The sequence below is a fragment of the Dreissena polymorpha genome, chromosome 8 (genome assembly GCF_020536995.1).
Source record: "Dreissena polymorpha isolate Duluth1 chromosome 8, UMN_Dpol_1.0, whole genome shotgun sequence".
In the NCBI taxonomy this organism is placed as follows: domain Eukaryota; kingdom Metazoa; phylum Mollusca; class Bivalvia; order Myida; family Dreissenidae; genus Dreissena; species Dreissena polymorpha.
Genome location: NC_068362.1, coordinates 6,046,644 through 6,068,583, shown reverse-complemented (window position 1 = coordinate 6,068,583; position 21,940 = coordinate 6,046,644). Strand labels below are relative to the sequence as shown.

The window sequence follows — 21,940 nt, the reverse complement described above, 5'->3', positions numbered from 1 at the left end:
CCAATTAGACACGCTAAGAACAATGACACAATACAATTAATACACAATACAATTAATGACAAAACATAATTAAAAGTACTAACCTGAAACAAGGTGTATAAATATCAAAGATAATTTATTACACAGAGAGTCATGTCTTTATATATCGATGCATAAATACTAAGTGCAATGATGCATCGCAGCATTCATAAACATCGGCATATACAGCCATGGGCGAAAAGTAAATACTTTAAGAAGTGACTAATAAATGAATAACGGGATTATTTGCAGAGTAAAATCAAGGATTGTAGCATGTATTGATAACGTACGGTTTATCTATTATATTAAGAGGTGTAAAATAAATTAAAAACAACAACCCGATTATAATTCATAATCAACAATAATATTATACAAATGCACCCTACGACATACCTGCATATATCATTCCGGTTCCTATGCATGAAATGGAATGGCGCCTACACTACAAATCAGGCACCCTAATTCCACTGCAGTTAACACTCACGTAGGCCTATCGCGCGATAATTGCTGGGCAATTTTGTGTTGTCTATATATAACTTTGACCATAATATTTGATGATTTCGGACCTGGCCACATAACTAGAGGAGGGAAATCACGTAATAGTCAAGATGGCGACGATCATGCCGAGGCAGGTATTTTTCGCCGTTTTATACCCTTTATTACTTGTATATATTTTTTGAATGCCGCTCACTTTCCAGCCATATCAGCAAGAAATTTACTAGCGTGTATTTCGTGTGGATATTCGCTCTTTATCTCGACGTTACTCAATGCGACATTTCTTAGCGGAATGACCTAATTTAAGCTCCACTTAGCATTTATGCGGGGAATAAAGTCGAGATATACAGCTCATTTCAATACGAAATAAACGCTAATCACATGTTTTCTGATATGACTGGAATGTGAGCACCATTAAAAAATTAAACAAAAGTAATAAGGGTATAAAATGGCGAGAAATACCTGTCTCGGCATGGACGTCGCCATCTTGACTATCACGTGATTATCCCCTCTGATAGCGTATGTGGGGTTTGCCATACAAGCCCTGCAGTTGCCATTCCCTCCTCACTCGATTCATGTAGGGCAGTTGTTGATTTCTTGCAAAATGACAGGAAATGAGAATTGTTAAACCAGCCAACACAAGACAAGTGTGATTGGTTAACGGGCCACCCTGTTATGACACGCTGTTGAACACTATGTTAGGCTGTATGCCCAACCGAACACACAAATCAACAAACAAATAAACGATCAAACAATAGGTTTTTATGGTTATGATAATCATATTTATCTAAATAAAAATGCGTGTTTCAAACATCATTAATTAAAAGATATTTGTACTTTTGCTTTATTGTAATGTGCCACTATCATAAATCAATCTGGACAGTCAATTTGATATGTTCAAGGTTTTCAAATTAAAGGGGCCTTTTTACGTTTTAGTAAATTACAAAATTACAAACAATTGTTTCAGAATCGCATATTTTCAATGCAGTTATGATATTTGTGAGGAAACAGCTATACTGAAAAAATGACAGATTTCCCACTTTAATGCCTTGTGTAACGTTTTTGCTCTGGGTAAAGTGCTTGCCATATGTCAATAAAATTGCTTGAATCGATTATGGAGTTTGTTTTGTTTCTGCTTTTTATGTGTGTGTCTTTTTTTGCCGTTCTGTTTGTTTATGGTTGGATTAAGTAGCGTATTAAAATTTCCCACGGTAAAAACTTATTCAACTCCAGTCTGATTGCCATTTGTTTTTGTTAGCTCACAGACATTTCTTGAAATAAACATATTGTATAATTATTTTCTTCAAACCATTTGAATATACTTTGACTTTAATTATCATTGTTAAGACCTCTTACATTTAGAGAACATATTTTTGTCATACATTTTTATATTTTAAAGATTGTATTTGTATGGCTTAATTGAAAAGTAATGAACCTTTCCTATGAATTTTTTTTTTAAACATATCGATATTCTGTTAGCCTGTGTTAGAAATTTGTATTTATTTCTACTTGTTAAAAAGACTGAAATCTATGTTTTAAATGATAAGGAAGATATAATAAGTATGTGTAAACAAAAACCAGCAATGAAAATACAAACAATCATGCGCACAGAAATGCATACGAGAGTAAAACAACAGTAAAATACAATCGAACAAACACTGAGGTTCAACTAGATCTGAATCTGTATGTAACGCACCGTGTATTCCACATTCTGAGTAAACGCAAAATAATGCAGCATTAAAATCTTCTACAATTTTCAAATATATTATTAAACTATTTGACTTACTTAATTTGTGAATTTACTTAATGAATGAACACCTTCATCCTTTATGAGTATGTCTGTATATACCAACATATAATATGTATTCATCCAAACATATTTAATGTAAAGAAGTGAATTTCTTTATAAAGTTACAATCTACCTTGCTAGTGCAATATGCATAAAACGTTTTTACATAATTTTATCATGCTAAGCAGAACCTAGTAAGTGTAATATAATATATAATATACAACTTCATGCGTGGGCGTTACCTTTTCTAAAAGCTTACTTCATTTTCTACTGTGGCAGTATACATATATGAAAACATTCATGTATGAGACTAAAGGATATTTAAATAAAACAATTATATACAGTTTTAGTAATGTAATAATTATCACAGAATTCAAAAAGGGGAGCACTTGAGTGACCACTGATCCTTTGCGTATACAACTGCGCCTGGATTAAAGACAGGATAATTTCTTAAAGAATGAACATTTTCATCATTTACGAGTATGTCTGTATTAACAGTTTTTTAACTAACACCTTATGTGTGTTAATCCAAAATGATTAAAGTTCTCTAATTAAGCTACTTTGCTAGTGCCATATACATAAAACGTATGTTTACATAATTGTATCATGCTAAGCAGAATCTAGTTGGTTTAATATAATATATAATATAATATATAATAAACAAGTTCATGCTTGGGTGTTACCTATTCAAACAGCTTACTTCATTTGTCAACTGCTGCAGTCTACATATATAAAGACATTCATATTTGAGACTAATGGGTACAAATGCAAATAATTATATTGGTAATGTATTATTTATCGCTGTATTCAAAAAGGATAGTACTGAGGTAAAATACACAACCAATAATTTACAACACCTGTGCTCTTTTTATTTATTTATTTATTTGTATTTATTTATTTTATTAAGCAGTTGATTACATAAAAGGTGTATTGATGTTTAGTCTTAGAAACCCTTATACCTCAAAAGATTTCCTATCCAGGATAGTGGATAATTATGCTGTATTGTAATTAATCCTTACCTACGAAAACAAAATGGAAGGAAATAAATACTAGTTTTAACTGTATGTTAATACTGCATGCTTGAGCGACCACGTATCATTTGCGTATACAACTGCACCTGTGCTAAAGACAGGCATATGTAAATGTATATCAATGTTCATGTTGGTATACTTATAAAAAGAAACAAAAAAACTGTGAGGCTCAACGCAGTCACTCCATGTACTACCAATGTTAAGTTTTTGCATTACCACAGTAGTTTTGAATGTACATTGTTGTTTTCAAATCTATATTTACAGTTCTTTTGGTGCTTACTTTTTCTGAGGCCATGGTAGGTTCAGCCACTCGTCATATTGGCTATAAAGGTCTCTGTTAATACTGCCGTCTCGGTTTTTGTTAATGATCTTTCCACCTCTGCTCCACAGTTTCCCTTTTCTTCAAACGAACAGAGTTGAAGACATCTTGGTTCAGTGGCGTTAGATGCTCACTAGCGTATATTTTACTCTGCTTTAACTCCTTGCTCTTTTTCAATATCTATATCTTTCTCTCTCTAGAGATGAATGTTAAGACGACAGGTCGACTTTTGCGATTTTCAAAACGATCGTCAATCGCCGAAATCAAGGTCAGTTCTGAAGAGTTGAATACCGGTGTGTTGTTTAAGAGCACCTGCATCCAGCTTCATGGTGGTTTCAGGGGTTTCACTTTTATCTGTGTCTTGCAGACTGTGGAAAACTATGTTGTTGATTATTGTGTATTGCTCAAGTTCATTTAGTGCTTCTCTGTTGCTATACTTTTCTTTACTCAACGCTTCACGGTTCACCACTTTTTCTGTGTTCAGCTCTATTTGTTTCTTGAGTTTCTCTATCGAATAGTTTTCTTTCTAATAATTCAATTTTATGAAGAATGCTGTTTTTCATTTTTTCAACAACTTTTTCAGTCATTTTTTTCTAGGCAGCTGTCATTTTCCATCATAACATTTGACAGTTTTTCATGTATCTCATTTAGCTGTTTTGACATACCTTTAATGCTGATGTTATATTTATTTTCATTGCTTTTTGTTTCTTGCTTTTCTTGTTGTTTTATGTTTGATTTTTTCCGTTGACTGTTTCTTGTTTTGAGGAATTAATGCTTATGTCTTGTTCACTCACACTGCTTATATATTTACGTTTATTGACTGTTTCTTCACAATTTTCTTCACACTCACTTTCATATACTTCTGAAACATCTAATAGCTCTGAAGCTTTTTGTTTAGTAATGTTTTTTTTTGGTGAAGATTTTGATGCCATATGTTTTATGAACAGTATACTTTAGAAACAAAATTAATAGGTTTTTCTCTTTTCTTTTAAAGCTAGTTATTTGTTTTCATACCTTATGTGTTTATGTCCAATATTCCATTTTACACTAAAGCACAGATCATTTTCTATAACAAATTCCCAACACAGAGGCTAAAACCTTTAAAACATTCTTTTCTCCAGTTCAAAACACAACATGCTCATTCAAGGGAGATCAATTCTCTCTGAAGAAAGTGCTTAAATGTGGAACATGACCGTTGTTCCAAACCTATCCAAACCCGTTTTCATGCAATAATCGTTTAATTTCCATTGCCCATTTCACAGTTAGATGGTCCTTAATATCAAGCAAATAATCGTAACATTTTCGTATATATCTTGACTCAGGCATTTTTAGTTATTTAACCCAGAATTTTAAACATCTTAACTGCGCATTAATAAATAATGATTAACGACCACTGTCACCATAGTGGGGTCATATGGTGAAATGATTGTTCACTTTTTGATAAAAGCAACAAACTTGGCACATTTGTAGATTTAAGTATTTTATTCAATTTTAGCTATGGACCCATCTCCAATTTTAGTTTAAACCTATTTATTTTAGCTCGATTGCGTCGAAAGCCTTAGGCTTATATAAACGCTCTCGAGTCCGTTTCCTGGGCCTAGAACCAGTACTTGGTGTCTTTGGGGGAGATCTAAAGAACGCTCCCACGGTGGGGATCGAACCCGTGACCTCCCGGTCGCAAGGCGGACACCATATCCATTACACCACGGCCATCTCCAATTTTCAAGATGGCCGCCATTTTCAAGATGGCCGCCAAGATGGCCGCCAAAATTTAGGAAATTACATGTGACTGCCATATTTGATTAAAATATTCTGTTTTTGGCATTAAAATTAGCTGTTTTATGTTATTAATTAATTAAAATATGTTTCTACATGAAAAAAATGAATTAAATATTGCATATAAGCCAAAATGGCTTCCAAAATGGCCGCCTAAAGTACACAAAAAAATTGGATTTTCCACCTCAAATCTATAATTTCATAACTCATTGAATGTATGTTATGTAAGCAAGTGTTTTTCCTTTTTTTGTATTAACAGATACCTTCATTTGTATAATATGCTGAACATATTGTGTCAGTCCTTATATAAAAGAAATAACTGCATTCAACGAGTTCACACTTCCAGACCTTAAAGCTGCCTTAAAATCTAACCGCGGCCACATCCTCCACCACATATGGTGCTTGTATTCAGTGGAATTGTTCACTTTTTGATAAAAGCAAAACACTTTGCTCATTGGTAGTTTAAAGTATTTAAGACAAAATAGGCTATGGACCCAATTCATAATTTCAAAATAGCCGCCATTTTCAAAATGGCCGACAACCTATCAAAAAAGGAGAAAATATCGAGGTGCTGATTTTGTGTTGCGATCTTTTACAAATCAAATGAAATATTGCAATACTCTATTACTAATTATGCTGATAATAAAAAATCTTTGCAAGAAACACATTTATTTTAAGTATTTTGTTAATTTTGTACTTTTTGTAAGGTGAAAATGTCATTTTTTTTTTTGGGGGGGGGGGGGGGAATTATGCTTTTTTGGCAAATATTCATTTACTTTAATAATAAATAAATCCATAAAGCAGATTATCATGGTCCGAGAGCGCAGGTGTTTATTGCAAGTTTTGAGGCCAAGAATTTGTGTGTATATTTGAAAAGAGAATTTTATATCCTTCCAGAAAACCCATTTCTTAAGTGTCACAGCCGTGCATATCAATGACTTTAATCTTCATATGTGCCAAGTTTGTTGCTTTTATCAAAAAGTGAACAATTCCACTGAATTCAAGCACCATATGATCCCGCTACCAAGTGTGACAGAATTTGGTGTTCTGTCATTTAAACATGCATATCTTTTATAAGGATAACGTTGTATTTTTTCTATGCAATCTCTGGCTTTGAAACCCCACAATACACACCCGTAAAGTAAAATTGGCACAACTTTTGAGTCAAACATTAAAAAAAATGAAGTTTGCTGTTGACCATGATTGGACATAGATGATAGAATACTTTTTATTGCCCGTTTTCCTTCAATACTAGTTGCTTCATCCATATGCGTAAGCGGCAAGGACAAAGCAAACGATATGCCGACATAAGTGAATGTCTGTTCCACGGAAAACAAATTACCGTTAAAGAACCATTTCTTATTTGTAATAGTTAAATAAATGTGTCGGCCAAACGTGCGACGTCGTCAGCGAACATAAGGCTGAAAATTTCAATATCACACGGTTTAAGCTGAATTCCACGTATGCCTTTATTTTTTAGGTTCGTTATGATTTCGTTTGTGAAAAATGTAAACAATTTCGGCGAAGCCAAACAGGCCTGTTTAAGCCTATGTTACTCTCAAATTGCTCCGTTAATCCAACGCTAGTACGAACGCGCGCTTTCACGGTTTTATACGCCCCTTTTATTACATTTAGTAAGTTGCCTTTGACATTCGACTGAATCAAGACGTTCCGTAACTTGTCTCTCACCACAGAATCGAATGCGGCTTTTAAGTCAATACGCCACAAAGAATTTCAGGCGCTTTTTCGATAAGGTTTTATAAATCAAAGTCTGAAGCACAAAGGCGTTGTCGATAGTTTAATAACCCGCCCTAAAGCCCGCTTGCGACTCGCCTATTTTTGAATTAACATTTGCGAAAAAAAGGTTAAACTTCTATTTATTATATTAGTAAATATTTTGCAAAATATGTCTAGTAGTGAGATTCCTCTATATTTAAAAGACGAATTGATATCACCTTTTTGTGGATTGGGATTATTATGACCGTGCTCCAGCAATCTGGGTATAAACCTGTTGAAAATATTCGATTGAAAAGCGCTAAGATTACTGGCATAATGGTTTCCTGCGCTTTGATGAAAATCTGACAGGGCATTCCATCTTGCCCGTCGCTTTTTGACGCATTTTGTCTTTTTACGCTATTAAGTATTTCTTATTCCGTTATTTCATAATTGAATATAGTGTCTTTGATTTCGCTTGGTTCGTCATTGGGGAGATTAACAGGAATATCCACGCCATCTAAGTCCGCGTTAAACAAGGACTCAAAGTGTTCGTACCGATGTCGATGATTAATAAATAACAGTATGTTGCGTGGATCTCAGAATGAAGGAACATTAAGGCATTGTTAGGTACTGTACACAAGAAAAGAAAACTATTTAATTACTTAAATGATTTCCAATTATATATTTATTTTCTGTGGATCATAAACAAGGGAAATCATTATAAATTGTTAACTTAAATATTGTTTTAACTAAAGTAAAAACAACAAAAATGTGATTTCAACGCGGCTTAGCCAGCTTAAAGCGTCTTCAAGTGTAAAATGTACGGCTTATAATACAACAACAACATTTCTAATACAACATATATTGATACGGGGAGAAATGTGAAAATTGCAATTAACATATAAGGGCCATCTTGTTATAAATAAGCAAATGCATAATATGCTAAATGTATTCAATTCGAATGTTCGTGAACAGCACCGTAATACCAACATTTCATTTTTTGATAGTGAAATGTAACAGGTTCGCATTAAACATAAATGAAATAAAATGCATATTAGACTTTCTGTTAATGAAACCACGAAAGTATGCCTGTATTAAATTATGGTTACAATCAAAATTTAATTTATATCTAAATAAAAAAAATCGGTGTCTTTTTAAAAAATAACACAATAAAACAAAGATCTAAACATTTTTAATAAACAAAAAACCCTTTATGATATGGATATGTCATTAGTATTTAATAAAAATATTTTCAAAATTATATATGAATAGCCACCGGGTTCACTGTCAGACGGTTGAATACAAGTTCAAAATAAATATGAAATAAATGCTCATTTTTACAACGGATTTTTCATCAACTCCCTATATAATATGTATAAGAAACGTTTCTGAAAGTCAGTCTGCCGTTAACTCATTTATTTTGATTACGCAATTTCTCTCTAAAGTATTTATGATTGTATTAACGTTTTTCAAAGCAGTTTAGTTTAGTGTGCGGCTTTAATAATTTATTTTATAGAAAAGAGCATAATACATCATTACAAATATAGAATTTCCCTCACGTAATCCGCTATAATTGAGATCTGCTTGTCGGAGTTTTCTAATCACTAGACCACGTAACTTTGTGGGCGGAGCGATCGATAATTTGGCGACTGGTCAATTACTTTCGGATATATTCGCATTGTTCGTGGCGTTTTGTCTTCCAGTAAAGATTTTTTTTCCAAAATGATCGCGGACATTTGACACTTTTAACCAGTTTATCGAGTTTTTAGTTACGAGATTCGTATTTAGTTTAATCACATACATATTTGAAACGACGTTTTGAATCTATGTACAAGTTTAAATCGACATCTGATCCAGTAACGCGAAAGTGTTTTCAGCTTATCCGACTTAAAGCTTCGACAAACCTTACGGGGAACGGTGAGGGGAAGCATCAGAAAAATGCGTTCATGAACACAGCATTGTAAACAGTTTTTTTTATATCGCAATCGAGCATACTATCTCGTTGACATCAACCGATATATTTCTAATTTTACATATAGTGTTGTTAACAGTCGCAGCACTAAATACAGCTGCCAACATCTGTGAAAAGGTCCCTTTAAAACAATTTATGCATCATATGATAACAAAGTATTACATGTTTTTCATGTACAACTACATTGTGGGATACGTATAAAGAAGATAAGCGTTTATGTTTTCACCAAATTGGCAAATGATTTTATGGAAAGAGTCAATTTACATAATTGACATGCCTACTACACCTAACGTTACAAATTAAACTGCCAGATTTATCATATTTACAACATATATAGTCTTAAAACGGTTATTGGCGTTCGATGTATATTTTATTCAACATGTATTGGTGGTTTAAATATTTTCACCGTCTTGGAACGGTCAGCTCAACTGGGGTTTTCATCACATTGATGGGTAGCTGAACGTCACACTTATTTGGTAAAGTCGATTATTGAACGGGCGCATAGGGTCGGAGCCCAAGAGACTTGTATTCTAGAGTCAAGTTTTGAAAATAGGAATGAAACACTTTTCCTGGATTTCCTTTTTATATCCGTCGCTTTGAAACATGAGCAAAACAACTTATCGATCGTGTTATTTTTTTTTAATTCATTGATTCTTATACTAAACAGATGTTAGATCATAACTTGTTTGATTTGTTACTTTAGGCTTTGAAGATGAAATGGCCTTTATCTGAATGTCAGTTGAGTAGTTACAAAAAAAGGTCTTACTAATTCATTAACTTATGGTCTGAAATGGGAGTTAAAATACCGAGAAAGCGAAAACTATAGTGTTAAGAAAAATGAGCTAAAATAAAAACAAACAAAAAACAACAGAAAAATGGTTTTACAAAAATATAGAATTACAAGCATGGCAATTTCAGCTGAAGATTGCATTTGTAATTGGAAAGGCAGTAAAAGACACACAACATTTATTGTGTTTTTATTATGTCGCTGTGTAGTTAATTTGTATTGTCTTGTCTTGTAATTGATGCATGTTTAAAAATCGTCCTTTGCGATTTAAGGATTTAGTAAATCGAACGGGTACCCTTGACATATTGCTAATTAGTATCATTGTAAAACGAAGTACTTGTACTGCAGACGTTTATTCATACATAGAACGCCGACGGTATCCTATTATATATTCTCAAAACGATGATAACATTATAAATTTCAGGTAATATGATTTGTATTATTGTTGATATCAAAACCAGCATAGCATGCATCACTATGTTTACCCGAGAAATGATACAAGTCGTGGGCCTCGACGATATAGTTTTTGTGACGTTTGGTCAAGTCTCTTCAACTATAGACAAAAGAATTCATACAAATCGAAGCGTAAAACGAGTATGACATTTTTACAGAAACTTAGAGCAGACATCGACTCAAGTACTTTGTTAAACATTAACATTTTACAAAGGCGGTTGAACCAACACTTACCCTCAATACTGTTATTCGTAAGCGTAAATTAACGTATGTTTTTTCCCTATTGGATACCACGAACATTTTCAAATTAATGATTTGTATAATATGCTTAAATTTGATGTCTTTAAAAGAAATGTTTGGATGTTAATTTATTTGTAGCATACATAAGTTATGAGAATGTTGTCCCCCTAATACTTTAAATCCAAATAGCTCACCAATCACGTCCCCCTGGTCTACCATTTAATTTCGGTACGTGCTTTGTTTAAACTTATTGTATTCGCCAATAAAATTAATTGTCTGTCTGTCTGTCTTTCTGTCGGTCTGTCTGTCTGTCTGTCTGTCTGTCTGTCTGTCTGTCTGTCTGTCTGTCTGTCTGTCTGTCTGTCTGTCTGTCTGTCTGTCTGTCTGTCTGTCTGTCTGTCTTTCTGTCTGTCTATCCGTCCGTTTCGCCCGTCCGCCCGTCCGTATTTCTTGTCTGTGCTTTCACGTACCAAGGATTTTAAAAATTATCCTTTTGAAGTATCCTGTTTCCGCAAAAGTCTATCTATCTATCCTGTTTCCGCAGATGGTAAATCGATCGTTTCCGACTGCTCATTATATATACTGCAGTATATATATTTAAGACAGTCACGCACGATGGCTTCAAACGTACAGCATTTAAAAACGACATCATAAATCACGTTTTTTCATTTAAATCACTTTATCTAACCATCATATAAAGAATACAAATAGTATAGTATAGTGAAAAGCGGTAGACCTATCTCCATGGTTATCCGGTAGAATTTTTTTATCGGGCCTGTAGGCTATTGTACACCATTATAATAAACCAGAGATTGATACAGTAGGGTGTAGTACTTTAAAAAATTAATGAAACAAAATGGCGTCGAATGGTACTGCCAGATTCCACGAACGGACTGGCACTCTTGTTACACTCAGCAACGACAACAGGACTGCACAGAGAAGTCATCCGACACAAGAATTCAACAACGGGGTCGTCTTGAGCGCAACAGCATTGCGTGACGACCAAGTTTTTGAAGTCAAGATAGACAAGAAGGTAGCGAGCCCGTTCTGACAAGTGCCAAAACTTCAATGGTGCATCGTAGTAATCAGTGAATTCAAATGAATTCTTTAAATCGGCTTGATAAGAACATATCAAGGAGAATATAGTCATACCCTTTTGTGATCTGGGTTATTGAATCTTAAAATATTAAGAGTGAAATAACATTGCATCTCACTCTGCTCCTTTTGTTTTGTTGGTAATTTGGTCTAGTGCAATTTTGTGTATCATGACACACAGTATTCAACACAACATTGATTTAGTTAAAACCTATTTATTTTAGCTCAATTGCATAGAAAGCCTAAGGCTTATTTGAAACACTCTCGAGTCCATTTCCTGGGACTAGAACCAGTACTTGGTGTCGATGGGGGAAATGTAAAGAATGCTCCCACAGTGAGGATCACACCAGTGACCTGATCGCTAGGCGGATACCATATCAACTACACCACTGACTGACTGCGACCTCAAAACATGATTTATCAGTTAACAAAAACAACAAAACAAACATTCAAATATGACATATGATTGCTCTAGTTCATATAAATGTACTCCTAGAGCCTATGATATCTTTGGCTCCCGTCCATAAACCCAATCACAGTTTTGCACTTAGATTGCATGCGCATACCTAAACAGACGTTGTTGGTTACCAATTAAGGAAAGCAATGAATAAACTTCAAAAACACATGCAATTTACCTGTATGGCAGTCTATGGACATTATCCTTTGCATGCAACCTAAAAAACACTATGATATTTCAACACACTATTCTTGCTGACATTTTCATTTTGAAATTTCAAACAGTGTAAATATTCAACGACTGTTCAACATGGTTATGGACCAAATATCACGATGAGCAAAATATTGTTGTACTGCGACCTGACCTATAGTGACATTTTTTTGTCGGCAACATTAAAACAGTTCCCAACTTAAATAAAAAGCAATTATTTCTTGCTTTAATAGTATTCTTCGCATGAGTTTGTGCTTTAGACAGGTGAACGTTTAAAAGATTTTTTGCAGTATCAGTGTTCCTTAACCTTTGCAGTGGTGATAAAATTGTGCACCTTTGGACAATAGACAGCGCATTGCAACTCTCAGCAACCCTTTGGGTTCTAAAGCTGAGAGTTGAATTATTGCAACTTATGATTTTCCATAAACTTTTTTTCATAATAATCCTAGGGTTTACAATGTAATGATCATAAATTTTGTCAAAATAGTTGATGATTGTTAATCATGGTATTGAATTTATTACCTTGCTGTGTAAGTCTCAAATGGTGACATGACAAGATTTAATGTAACTCGTGTTAAAATTGTAATATAATAAAGTGTCTTATTTTATATATGGCAAAATAAGTAAGGGTGAGTTGTCAAAAAAAAATTGGTCAAGTTGTCCATATTTTGGGGCAAGTGGTCATGGGACGAGTTGTCTGGCATGCATTAATCATAAATTTTATCAAAAATAGTTGGTGATTGCTAAACATGTTATTTATTTCCTTGCTGTTTGCCAGCCTCAAAGGGTGACATAAAAAGATTGAATGTAACTCATGTGAATTACTTAATATTTGTGTGACATGCTTTTTTGGTAAGTATCCATAACGATGGGGACACAAATAAAAAAAATAACGTCAGGCAATGATCAACAAAAGTTTGTTAAATGAACATTTTTTGCTGTAAAATATTTGGGCTACGACCATTGCAGCATTTCCCCACGCCTATGTTTTTAAGCAAGTATATAGGAAACAGGAGACAACTCATTTTAATTATCATGTTGTTATAGATAAGAACAAAATGTTATTGTCAGCTGAACTTACATTTTTAATAATAATGCATTGTTTCAGGTTAACTCATGGAGCGGTTCTATAGAAATAGGCGTGACACTGTGCGATCCTGACAGCCTGACCTTTCCTATAAGTGCCACAGGCTTCAGGGATGGCACTTGGGTTATGTCTGGAAGTTCGGTTCTCAAAGGTAAAATATATATATATATATTCCTCATTGTATAATGGATGTACCGTAAAAACGCAGTCATAAGTCTACCCGCTCATAAGTCGGGGGGGGTAAAAAATGATACGAAAATCGGAGATTTTAAATATGTCCCAGTCATAAGTCGAGTCCACGAATTTCATAAACAGACGCCATTTTAAATGCATGGGAAGTTTTATTCTATACATAGACCATGACATCATGTTAGCCCTGTGCGACGTAGACATAGCGGACACCTGTATTATGTACTTTGTTTAATATAATCAGGGGTGTGATTTTTCCGCGGATCCGCGAATTTCCACGGATTGGGTTGTCCCGGGGGTCACTTCTGAGATTCGCGTAAATTCATTTAAAAAATGTGGGGGGGGGGAGGTGGTACCACCGATTCCGCAGACGTATTTCATAAGTGGCCCGAAATATCCGTGGGCGTAAATCTCTCCGCATTTAACACTGGTAGATTCTGCCTAAGCATTTTTAAAACGAGCGATATAATTGGCTGTCGTTTCCCAATCTTCCAATTAAAATCAGTTTCTTAAAATGTGTTTGGTATTTCTAAGCTGATTTGCTTGCAAATGGCGCCATTGCAAAGCGAAAATTAAGATTATTGAAATGACAAATAGCAATCGAATTAACGACTGACATCATATAGTTTGATATTAATAATGAAATGTGTTTGTCAACGAAAAATACTACGTTTTAGATACAAGCAACACATATTTTGTTTAGAAATGTGCACCAGGGCTTTTCATCCTTATATAACAGAGGCCGATATTCGGCTCCTTCCCAATTCTAAAAAGCCTTATTTTTTCCCAACTCTGGCTGAAAGACTTCCCAAAAAAAACGATTGAAATTCCCCTGAAAATCAAAAAAATAAACACAGCGGATAGTGTTTTGTAGCCAAGTTACTATTCGGTATAGTTTTACTGGTCTTGTAGATGATTGTAATTTCATTGAAAGCTTCCACGAGCGATAAACAAAGATGAAGGTTTATTTTGCGTAATTGTTGTCTGGTATCGATTTTTTCGCTACCAGTTCAGTTCAGGTATTTCCCCACTACCGCTAAGCCGAATTTTAATTGTATTTGTGTACCAGTCTAGAACAGAATATTGCGTAGTACGGGTTTTATTGTCGGTTTTTGCACGAGGGCCGCAAGGGAGGTCACCAGTGTCATCGCTGAATTTTAGAGATAACTTTTAGTTTACTGTTCAAAAACTGCTGTTACCTGTTGAAAAGTTTATCTGTTTGAAAATATAGCTGGCCAATCTTTGAAAAGAACATTTCCAGGTCATTAATTCATAACAAAAATAAAGTTAAAACCATTATTGTGACTGTTTAAAATTGATTAAATGATTTACCTGTGATGAAATGCTTTAAAAGTTTTTTTCCCAAAATGGCCATTTATCGCGCTTAAATTTCCCAATTTGCAAGGCTAGGGCTTCTTCCCAATTTCCAGATGAAAAGCCCTGTGCACAGTGAATTTGTATCACTGAAACCAGTGTTTGCAAATTGGAGTTCATTCTACTGGCAAAGTAAAACAATTTAGAAGAGTATCGTTTGAACATGGAAATAGACAAACATAATTTGATTTATATGTAAGTGAATCTGTGTATAATCAGATTCATATGCATATTCTGCTTTATTATGTTTGTCACGCTGTTCAGGTTACTGAAATAGCATTGAACTAAAGATGTGAAATGCAAGATATTGAAAGGTAAACAAATTAAATATATTAATTAGTCCCCTACCGGTTTCACCGGAGGGGACTTATGGTTTTGTCTCCGTCTGTCCGTCACACTTTTCTGGATCCTGCGATAACTTTAAAAGTTCTTAATATTTTTTCATGAAACTTGGAACATGAATAGATGGCAATATGGACATTATGCACGTCATTTCATTTCGTTCCTACGTCAAAAATTATGGTTGCTATGGCAACAAATAGACTAGAAATACTGCTGAAAATGGTGGTTTTTCTGGATCCTGCGATAACTTTTAAAGTTCTTAATATTTTTTCGTGAAACTTGAAACATGGATAGATAGCAATATGGACATTATGCACGTCATTTCATTTCGTTCCGACATAAAAAATTCTGGTTGCTATGGCAACAAATAGACTAGACATACTGCTGAAAATGGTGGTTTTCTGGATCCTGCGTTCCAACATAAAAAATTCTGGTTGCTATGGCAACAAATAGACTAGACATACTGCTGAAAATGGTGGTTTTCTGGATCCTGCGATAACTTTTGAAGTTCTTAATATTTTTTCATGAAACTTGAAACATGGATAGATGGCAATATGGACATTATGCACCTCATTTCATTTCGTTCCGACGGTAAAAATTCTGGTTGCTATGGCAACAAATAGACTAGAAATACTGCTGAAAATGGTGGTTTTCTGGATCCTGCAATAACTTTTAAAGTTCTTGATATTTTTTCATGAATCTTGAAACATGAATAGATGGCAATATGGACATTATGCATGTCATTTCATTTTGTTCCTAAATAAAAAAAATTGGTTGCTATGGCAACAAATATATATATATAAAAATCTGGAATTTCTGACAATGGTGGAGCTGGTAGGGGACTTATATTGCTTGACAATAGTCTTGTTTAAGTCAGTTTTATACATCATTAACACAAGAAGAACACTCAAGTGTGTTTATTTATATTTAGTCCATTTACTGTAATTCAATACATTGAAAAACTGCTGCAATTGATTGCAATAAATACTGTTTACTTTGCATCCTCAGTATGTTACAAAATGTAAATGTGAAGTTTAACAGGTTTTTATAAAGAAATATTGTTATGAAGTTCAAGAAGTTGTTTATTTAAATGTCTGTTTTAAGGTTTGTCATTGCGTTATGCGCGCCATTCGCATAATCAAAATCAGTCGACAAAATTTTCCTCCCCTCTGACTTTGCCTCAATCACACCCCTGATAATCAATACGATATATATTTAGGAAATCCAAAATAATATATAAAAATATAGACAAGCAAATCATTATGAACCACATAAAACAAAATCAACAACATAGGAAACCAGAACGTATATACATGTACATCGTAATTTACACAACAACGACATACGAAACACCAAACTCGCATTCAGCAGCACTATTATTATTTGATTGCTCTGCAAATTCTATCACACGTATTTTAAACGCATTGTCATACGCATGGCATTTGTGTTTTCCAGGCATTTTCACAAATCAAATGTGTTAGTCATATTAATAAATTATTATTATAAAGTTTGCACTAAATTGTCCAAGCTAGTAATAATCCACAAACTTATAATCCGATGACACACTGTAATCACTGTAATCCAATCTTTGTACTTTTAATCTGACTATCAAAACAATTTATTAGTGCCTCGGTAAAACACATTTTTATAACAATGATTGACATAACCAATAGACCGCTAACTCCACCTTTGTTCTACATAACAGTTTCAAAGACGGAGCTAGGCACGTGCTCAAGCATAATTGGACGATTACCAGTGAATAACAAACTCGCGATTGGTTACACATGTCGCTTTACAAATTAAAGAAATCGTATTTTATCGGCGAGAAGGGTGATGCTTTATGGCTTTTTGACAGGAAGCGGCTTTTTATTTGATGACGTCAAACTGTCAATTCACACAGGTTGCCAATTCTCGCTTGACTTTAAAAATGACTTTATCTTTTGTTTACGCGTTCAGTTATAAAAAAACACCTGCTAACATGAAAACTTTGGATTAAATTATGAAAATAAAAACAATGGAAATCTTGCAAACTGTGGTTATATTGATTGGTAAGTATCAGTTAAAAGACAACATTTCGTGTGTCGTAAATCAACGAGTTTTTTTTATACAACAACAACAACAATTGTTGCAGGGATCAATGTTCGTCGAATTTAATTAATTTTTTTCATGGACGACCTCATAAGTCGATACCGTAATTTTAAGCAAATTTTGGAGGTAAAAAATCTCGACTTATGACTGCGTTTTTACGGTATTTAAAAAAGAGTCAGGGTTCCCAGCCAACCTGGAAATCAGGGAAAACCTGGAAAAATACTTTCACTTTTTCCAGTCAGGGAAAAGTCAGGGAATTTGGCAAAAGTTTCTGATATCAGGGGAAAATTAGGGAATTTTGTTTGGTCAGATTTTTCTGACTTATGTCAAAAAGTCCATACAATAAAAACAGCAAATCGATTCCTCTGCATGCCTATGGTGGCTTTGTAGTATACATGTAGCTTAGTTATGTCTGCAACTGCAATTTATAGAGGGTGTCTAAAACAAGAAATAGGTCGAAATTATGATCCTGGAATTATTATTTTCCATCATGGAAAAATCATGGAAAAATCAGGGAGTTTTGTTCATGCAAAAAGCTGGGAACCCTGAGAGTACTTGTTTTATGAGGAATTCGATTGTTTGCAATTAAAAGTAAAACAATATAATTCTATAATTGGGAACATATATTTTAACTATTTTTTGGTGTTTGTCTACTTTCAATATATATATTATCTTTCAATATCAGCAAATTTCCACATGCAAAAATAAAATTCAGAACATGTTTGTTGACTCATATTATTATTACCTGGTCAGTATTTGTAGTATGTGGTCTAGACCAGTCTAGTGCATGTACATGTATACATTTATAAGGTCCTGTTTAGGTCAGCAGTTACTTCTTTGTGTAGTAAAAAATAAATGTTGAAACCTTATCCACCCACTTGGCTCAGTCCATGTACTTGCTTCTAGACGGCCATTCCATGATAGAGGAATATGGCAGTGACCTTGACCAGCTGTCAGAGGGCGACATTGTTGGCGTAATGCGTTCCTCCGCAGGCGAGCTGCACTTCTTTGTGAACGGGATTGATCAGGGACCTGCGGCATCGGGTATTCCCTCTGATGTGTTTGCTGTCATCGACATGTACGGGAAATGTGCCCAGGTGTCCATTGTCGACTCTACAGACAATAGGGACAATGGTAAGGCTTTGTGCAATTAGTGTGTGTATGGTACCTTTTTATATAGTAATAGGCATTGGACGATTTTGATGATATGTGTAATGATATAGCGGTTATTTGTTGGATTTGTGGAATATTGATTTTAATTCATGAGTGATAAAAAAAAAAATAATGCGACACTGGTGAAAATATATTTTATCTTTTATCACGAGTAAATTAAAATCGATATTCCACCAAATCCAACAAATTTCTTCTTATTTTATGCTACCAAAATTATATTTTAGTAATTCCGGTCAATCTAAATCCTTGTTGGGTGCCACACATTTCATTACATGTATGTTCAAGGGAAGCTAATCAGTATGTTGGGAAACAAAACATATCCAAAAATAGTTTTAGTAAAATAATGAAATTTATTGATAATTTTCACTGTTATTTTTCACTGTTTGAAACAGTACAACCGGAAAGCATGAAATAAATTACACTTCACTGTGCATTTGATGAGATAGTAGTACTCATAATACAAATGCAGGACATTTGAATATAACAATCATATGTTATAGATTGTACATACATATTGTATACTCTTGGTATCATTGTACAGATTAACCCTAATAGTTATTTGCATGTATGTGCATATATTTCATTCATGCTGTCCATATATGCTTTTATTTTGATTAAAGCATACACTGGCAATCAACAGTGGGCACACAATCGTGGTAAAAAAACACACCAGTATATTGTGTGTATATTCAATGTTGTGAATATATGAGTCGTGTTCTTTGAAAACTGGGCATAATGCATGTGCTTAAAGTGTCGTCCCAGATTAGCCTGTGCAGTCAGCACAGGCTAATCAGGGACGACACTTTCCGCTTTTATGGTACTTTTAGTTTCAAGGAAGTCCCTCCTTACCGAAAATCAAGTTTAGGCGGAAAGTGTCGTCCCTGGTTAGCCTGTGCAGACTGCACAGGATAATCTGGGACGACACTTTACGCACATGCATTAAGACCAGTTTTCTTAGAGCGACTCATATTGTGTGTATATTCAATGTTGTGAATGTATATTCAGGCTTATTTACCATAGAAGTAAACACTAATATCCTACCTACCGTAAAAATGCAGTCATAAGTCGAGATATTTTTCCTCCAAAAATTGATTAAAATTATAGTCTTGACTTATGAGATTGTTCATGAAAAAAAATCGAGGTTAATTGATCCCCAAATCGTCCCGGTTGTTTAAGTTGTTGTCACAAAAACTCGTTGATTTACAGCGCAAAAGTCTTATTTTAACTGACGTGAATTAATTAAATCATATTTGTCAACTTAACTTCTGCTTTATTTTGATAATTTAAACCAAAGTTTAATGTTAGCAAGAGTGTTTTTTTTAAATAGAATTGTAAACAAAGGATTACCGGAATAAACCCCCTTCGGAAGAAACCCCCTTCCCTAAAAACGGCATAGCGGAAGAAACCCCCTTTCACATTTTGCATACGCGGAAGAAACCCCCTCGCTAGTTTTGCATAGGCGGAACAAACCCCCTTCGAGTTTTCAGACAGGCGAAATAAACCCCCTTCGTGTTTTCAGAGAGGCGGAATAAACTCCTTTCCTAAGTGTTAAGTCTTTCCCGCAGAGGTAGTAAAATCCCGACTCGAACGATTCCCCAATACATCCGTTTCAACCCGACTCTATTACTGCATGCTTGCTTCTTTTCAAGTTTATATTCATTTCCCGATAATCCCGTTTATAACATTTTTAAAGCACCTTCTGGTAAATATTAACGATAAAAGCTCTCAATAATTTCTTTAACACAAACCTTGCCATGTTTTCTCTTGTATCAAATAAATTTCGGCATAAGTGACTATTTATAGACTATTTGTAGACTTGATGAAATATTCTCGGTCAGCAGCTGGAGCGTGCTCGTCGCGACCGAGGCCAGAAGCCGCCTGCAGAAGATTGATTCTCGCGGTTTGATCTTTTGCGGATGGCTCAGCAAATCCAGCTGAGTCCGTCACCCTCGAGCCGGATGTCTTCTTCACTGCTGAGACTGCTGTCTTCTCCAGGATGCAGCGGATCTGACCAATCCGCTGTTTATCGTCGAGAGCTCGCCTGCCCGTACCGGTCCAGAGGTCCCGTCTGTAGAGGGACGGGTACGGCGGGACAGCAGGAAGGGGGTTTCTTCCGCCTATGCAAAACTAGCGAGGGGGTTTCTTCCGCCTATGCAAAACTAGCGAGGGGGTTTCTTCCGCCTATGCAAACTATGAAAGGGGGTTTCTTCCGCCCTGCCGTTTTTAGCGAAGGGGGTTTCTTCCGGAGGGGGTTTCTTCCGTACACCTAAACAAAGAGTTCGTAAAATTTGCACACTGTGTGAATTGACATTTTGACGTCATCAAAGGAAAGCCGCTTCCTGTTTAAAGCAATAAAGCGACAAATTTCTCGCCGACAAAATTGGCTTCCTTTGTCTAACAACAACATGCTTAACCAATCGTATGTTTGTTCATTTATGGCAATCGTCCAATTAAATAATAGCACCTGCGTAGCTCCGCCTTTCGAATCTTTTGCAGAGAACGGAGGTGGAGTGTAATGGTTAATTGAGCAAGTGTTTTACGCAAGTTGAGTTTCGATTTGCTGTAATTACTCGGCCTTAGCATTAAAACGACAAACACATTTACCTATGATTTTCCAAGAAATACCGATAATTAGTTCCGATTAACAAACTTCATGTACAGTTCCTAACAATAGCCGACGCTTGTGTTTACAAAATTCCTAAACAGATATTCGTAAATAATGGCACAGTGTGTTGTTGGTTTATTACTGATTATCAAATTGCGTGGTAAAACTATTTTAACTACTATCATATCGGGTTTGTTTAATATACTTAACATGTTAATCAATATATGTTGTGTCACAGAATCGAAAATAAATTTGATGAGGTCGCAATTTAATTGTCGCTTATTTTCTGAGTGTCTGTATTTTTTACCCGACTTATGAAGTCAACATACACAAAATGTCATACAATGTATTTTCAAACCATTTTTATACCCCCCGACTTATGAGCGGGCAGACCTATGACTGAGTTTTTACGGTAACACGTGACACTTTAGCCAGTGCAGAGCTCAACCTGGCTTAACATTTTCTTTAGCCAATTTAACATAGAATTTCGACTCACAACAAGTAATTTAAGGGTTGTTATAAAGAAATAATTGTAGCTGAAATAAATTTTCTTTAGCCTCATCTTTTTATCATACCCCACAAACGAAGTTTAGGGGGGTATATAGGAGTGAACTTGTCTGTCTGTCGGTCTGTCTGTCGGTCCATATTAAGTGTCCGCTCTCTTATTCAAGTATTTTTCATCCGATCTTCACCAAACTTGGTCAGAAGTTGTAACTAGATGATG

The 21,940-nt window shown here is 34.8% G+C and overlaps 1 protein-coding gene across 1 annotated transcript in view; it reads left to right on the top strand.

The window, feature by feature from the left end:
* The first annotated feature begins 11,448 nt into the window (after positions 1 to 11,448).
* Positions 11,449 to 21,940, top strand: part of LOC127841414 (neuralized-like protein 4) — a 69,070-nt gene continuing 58,578 nt past the window's right edge. Inside the window, 4 exon segments of the mRNA XM_052370232.1 lie at positions 11,449 to 11,629; positions 13,467 to 13,596; positions 18,345 to 18,572; positions 19,232 to 19,267. Coding sequence (XP_052226192.1) covers positions 11,453 to 11,629; positions 13,467 to 13,596; positions 18,345 to 18,572; positions 19,232 to 19,267 — 571 coding nt within the window. The 5' untranslated portion in view covers positions 11,449 to 11,452.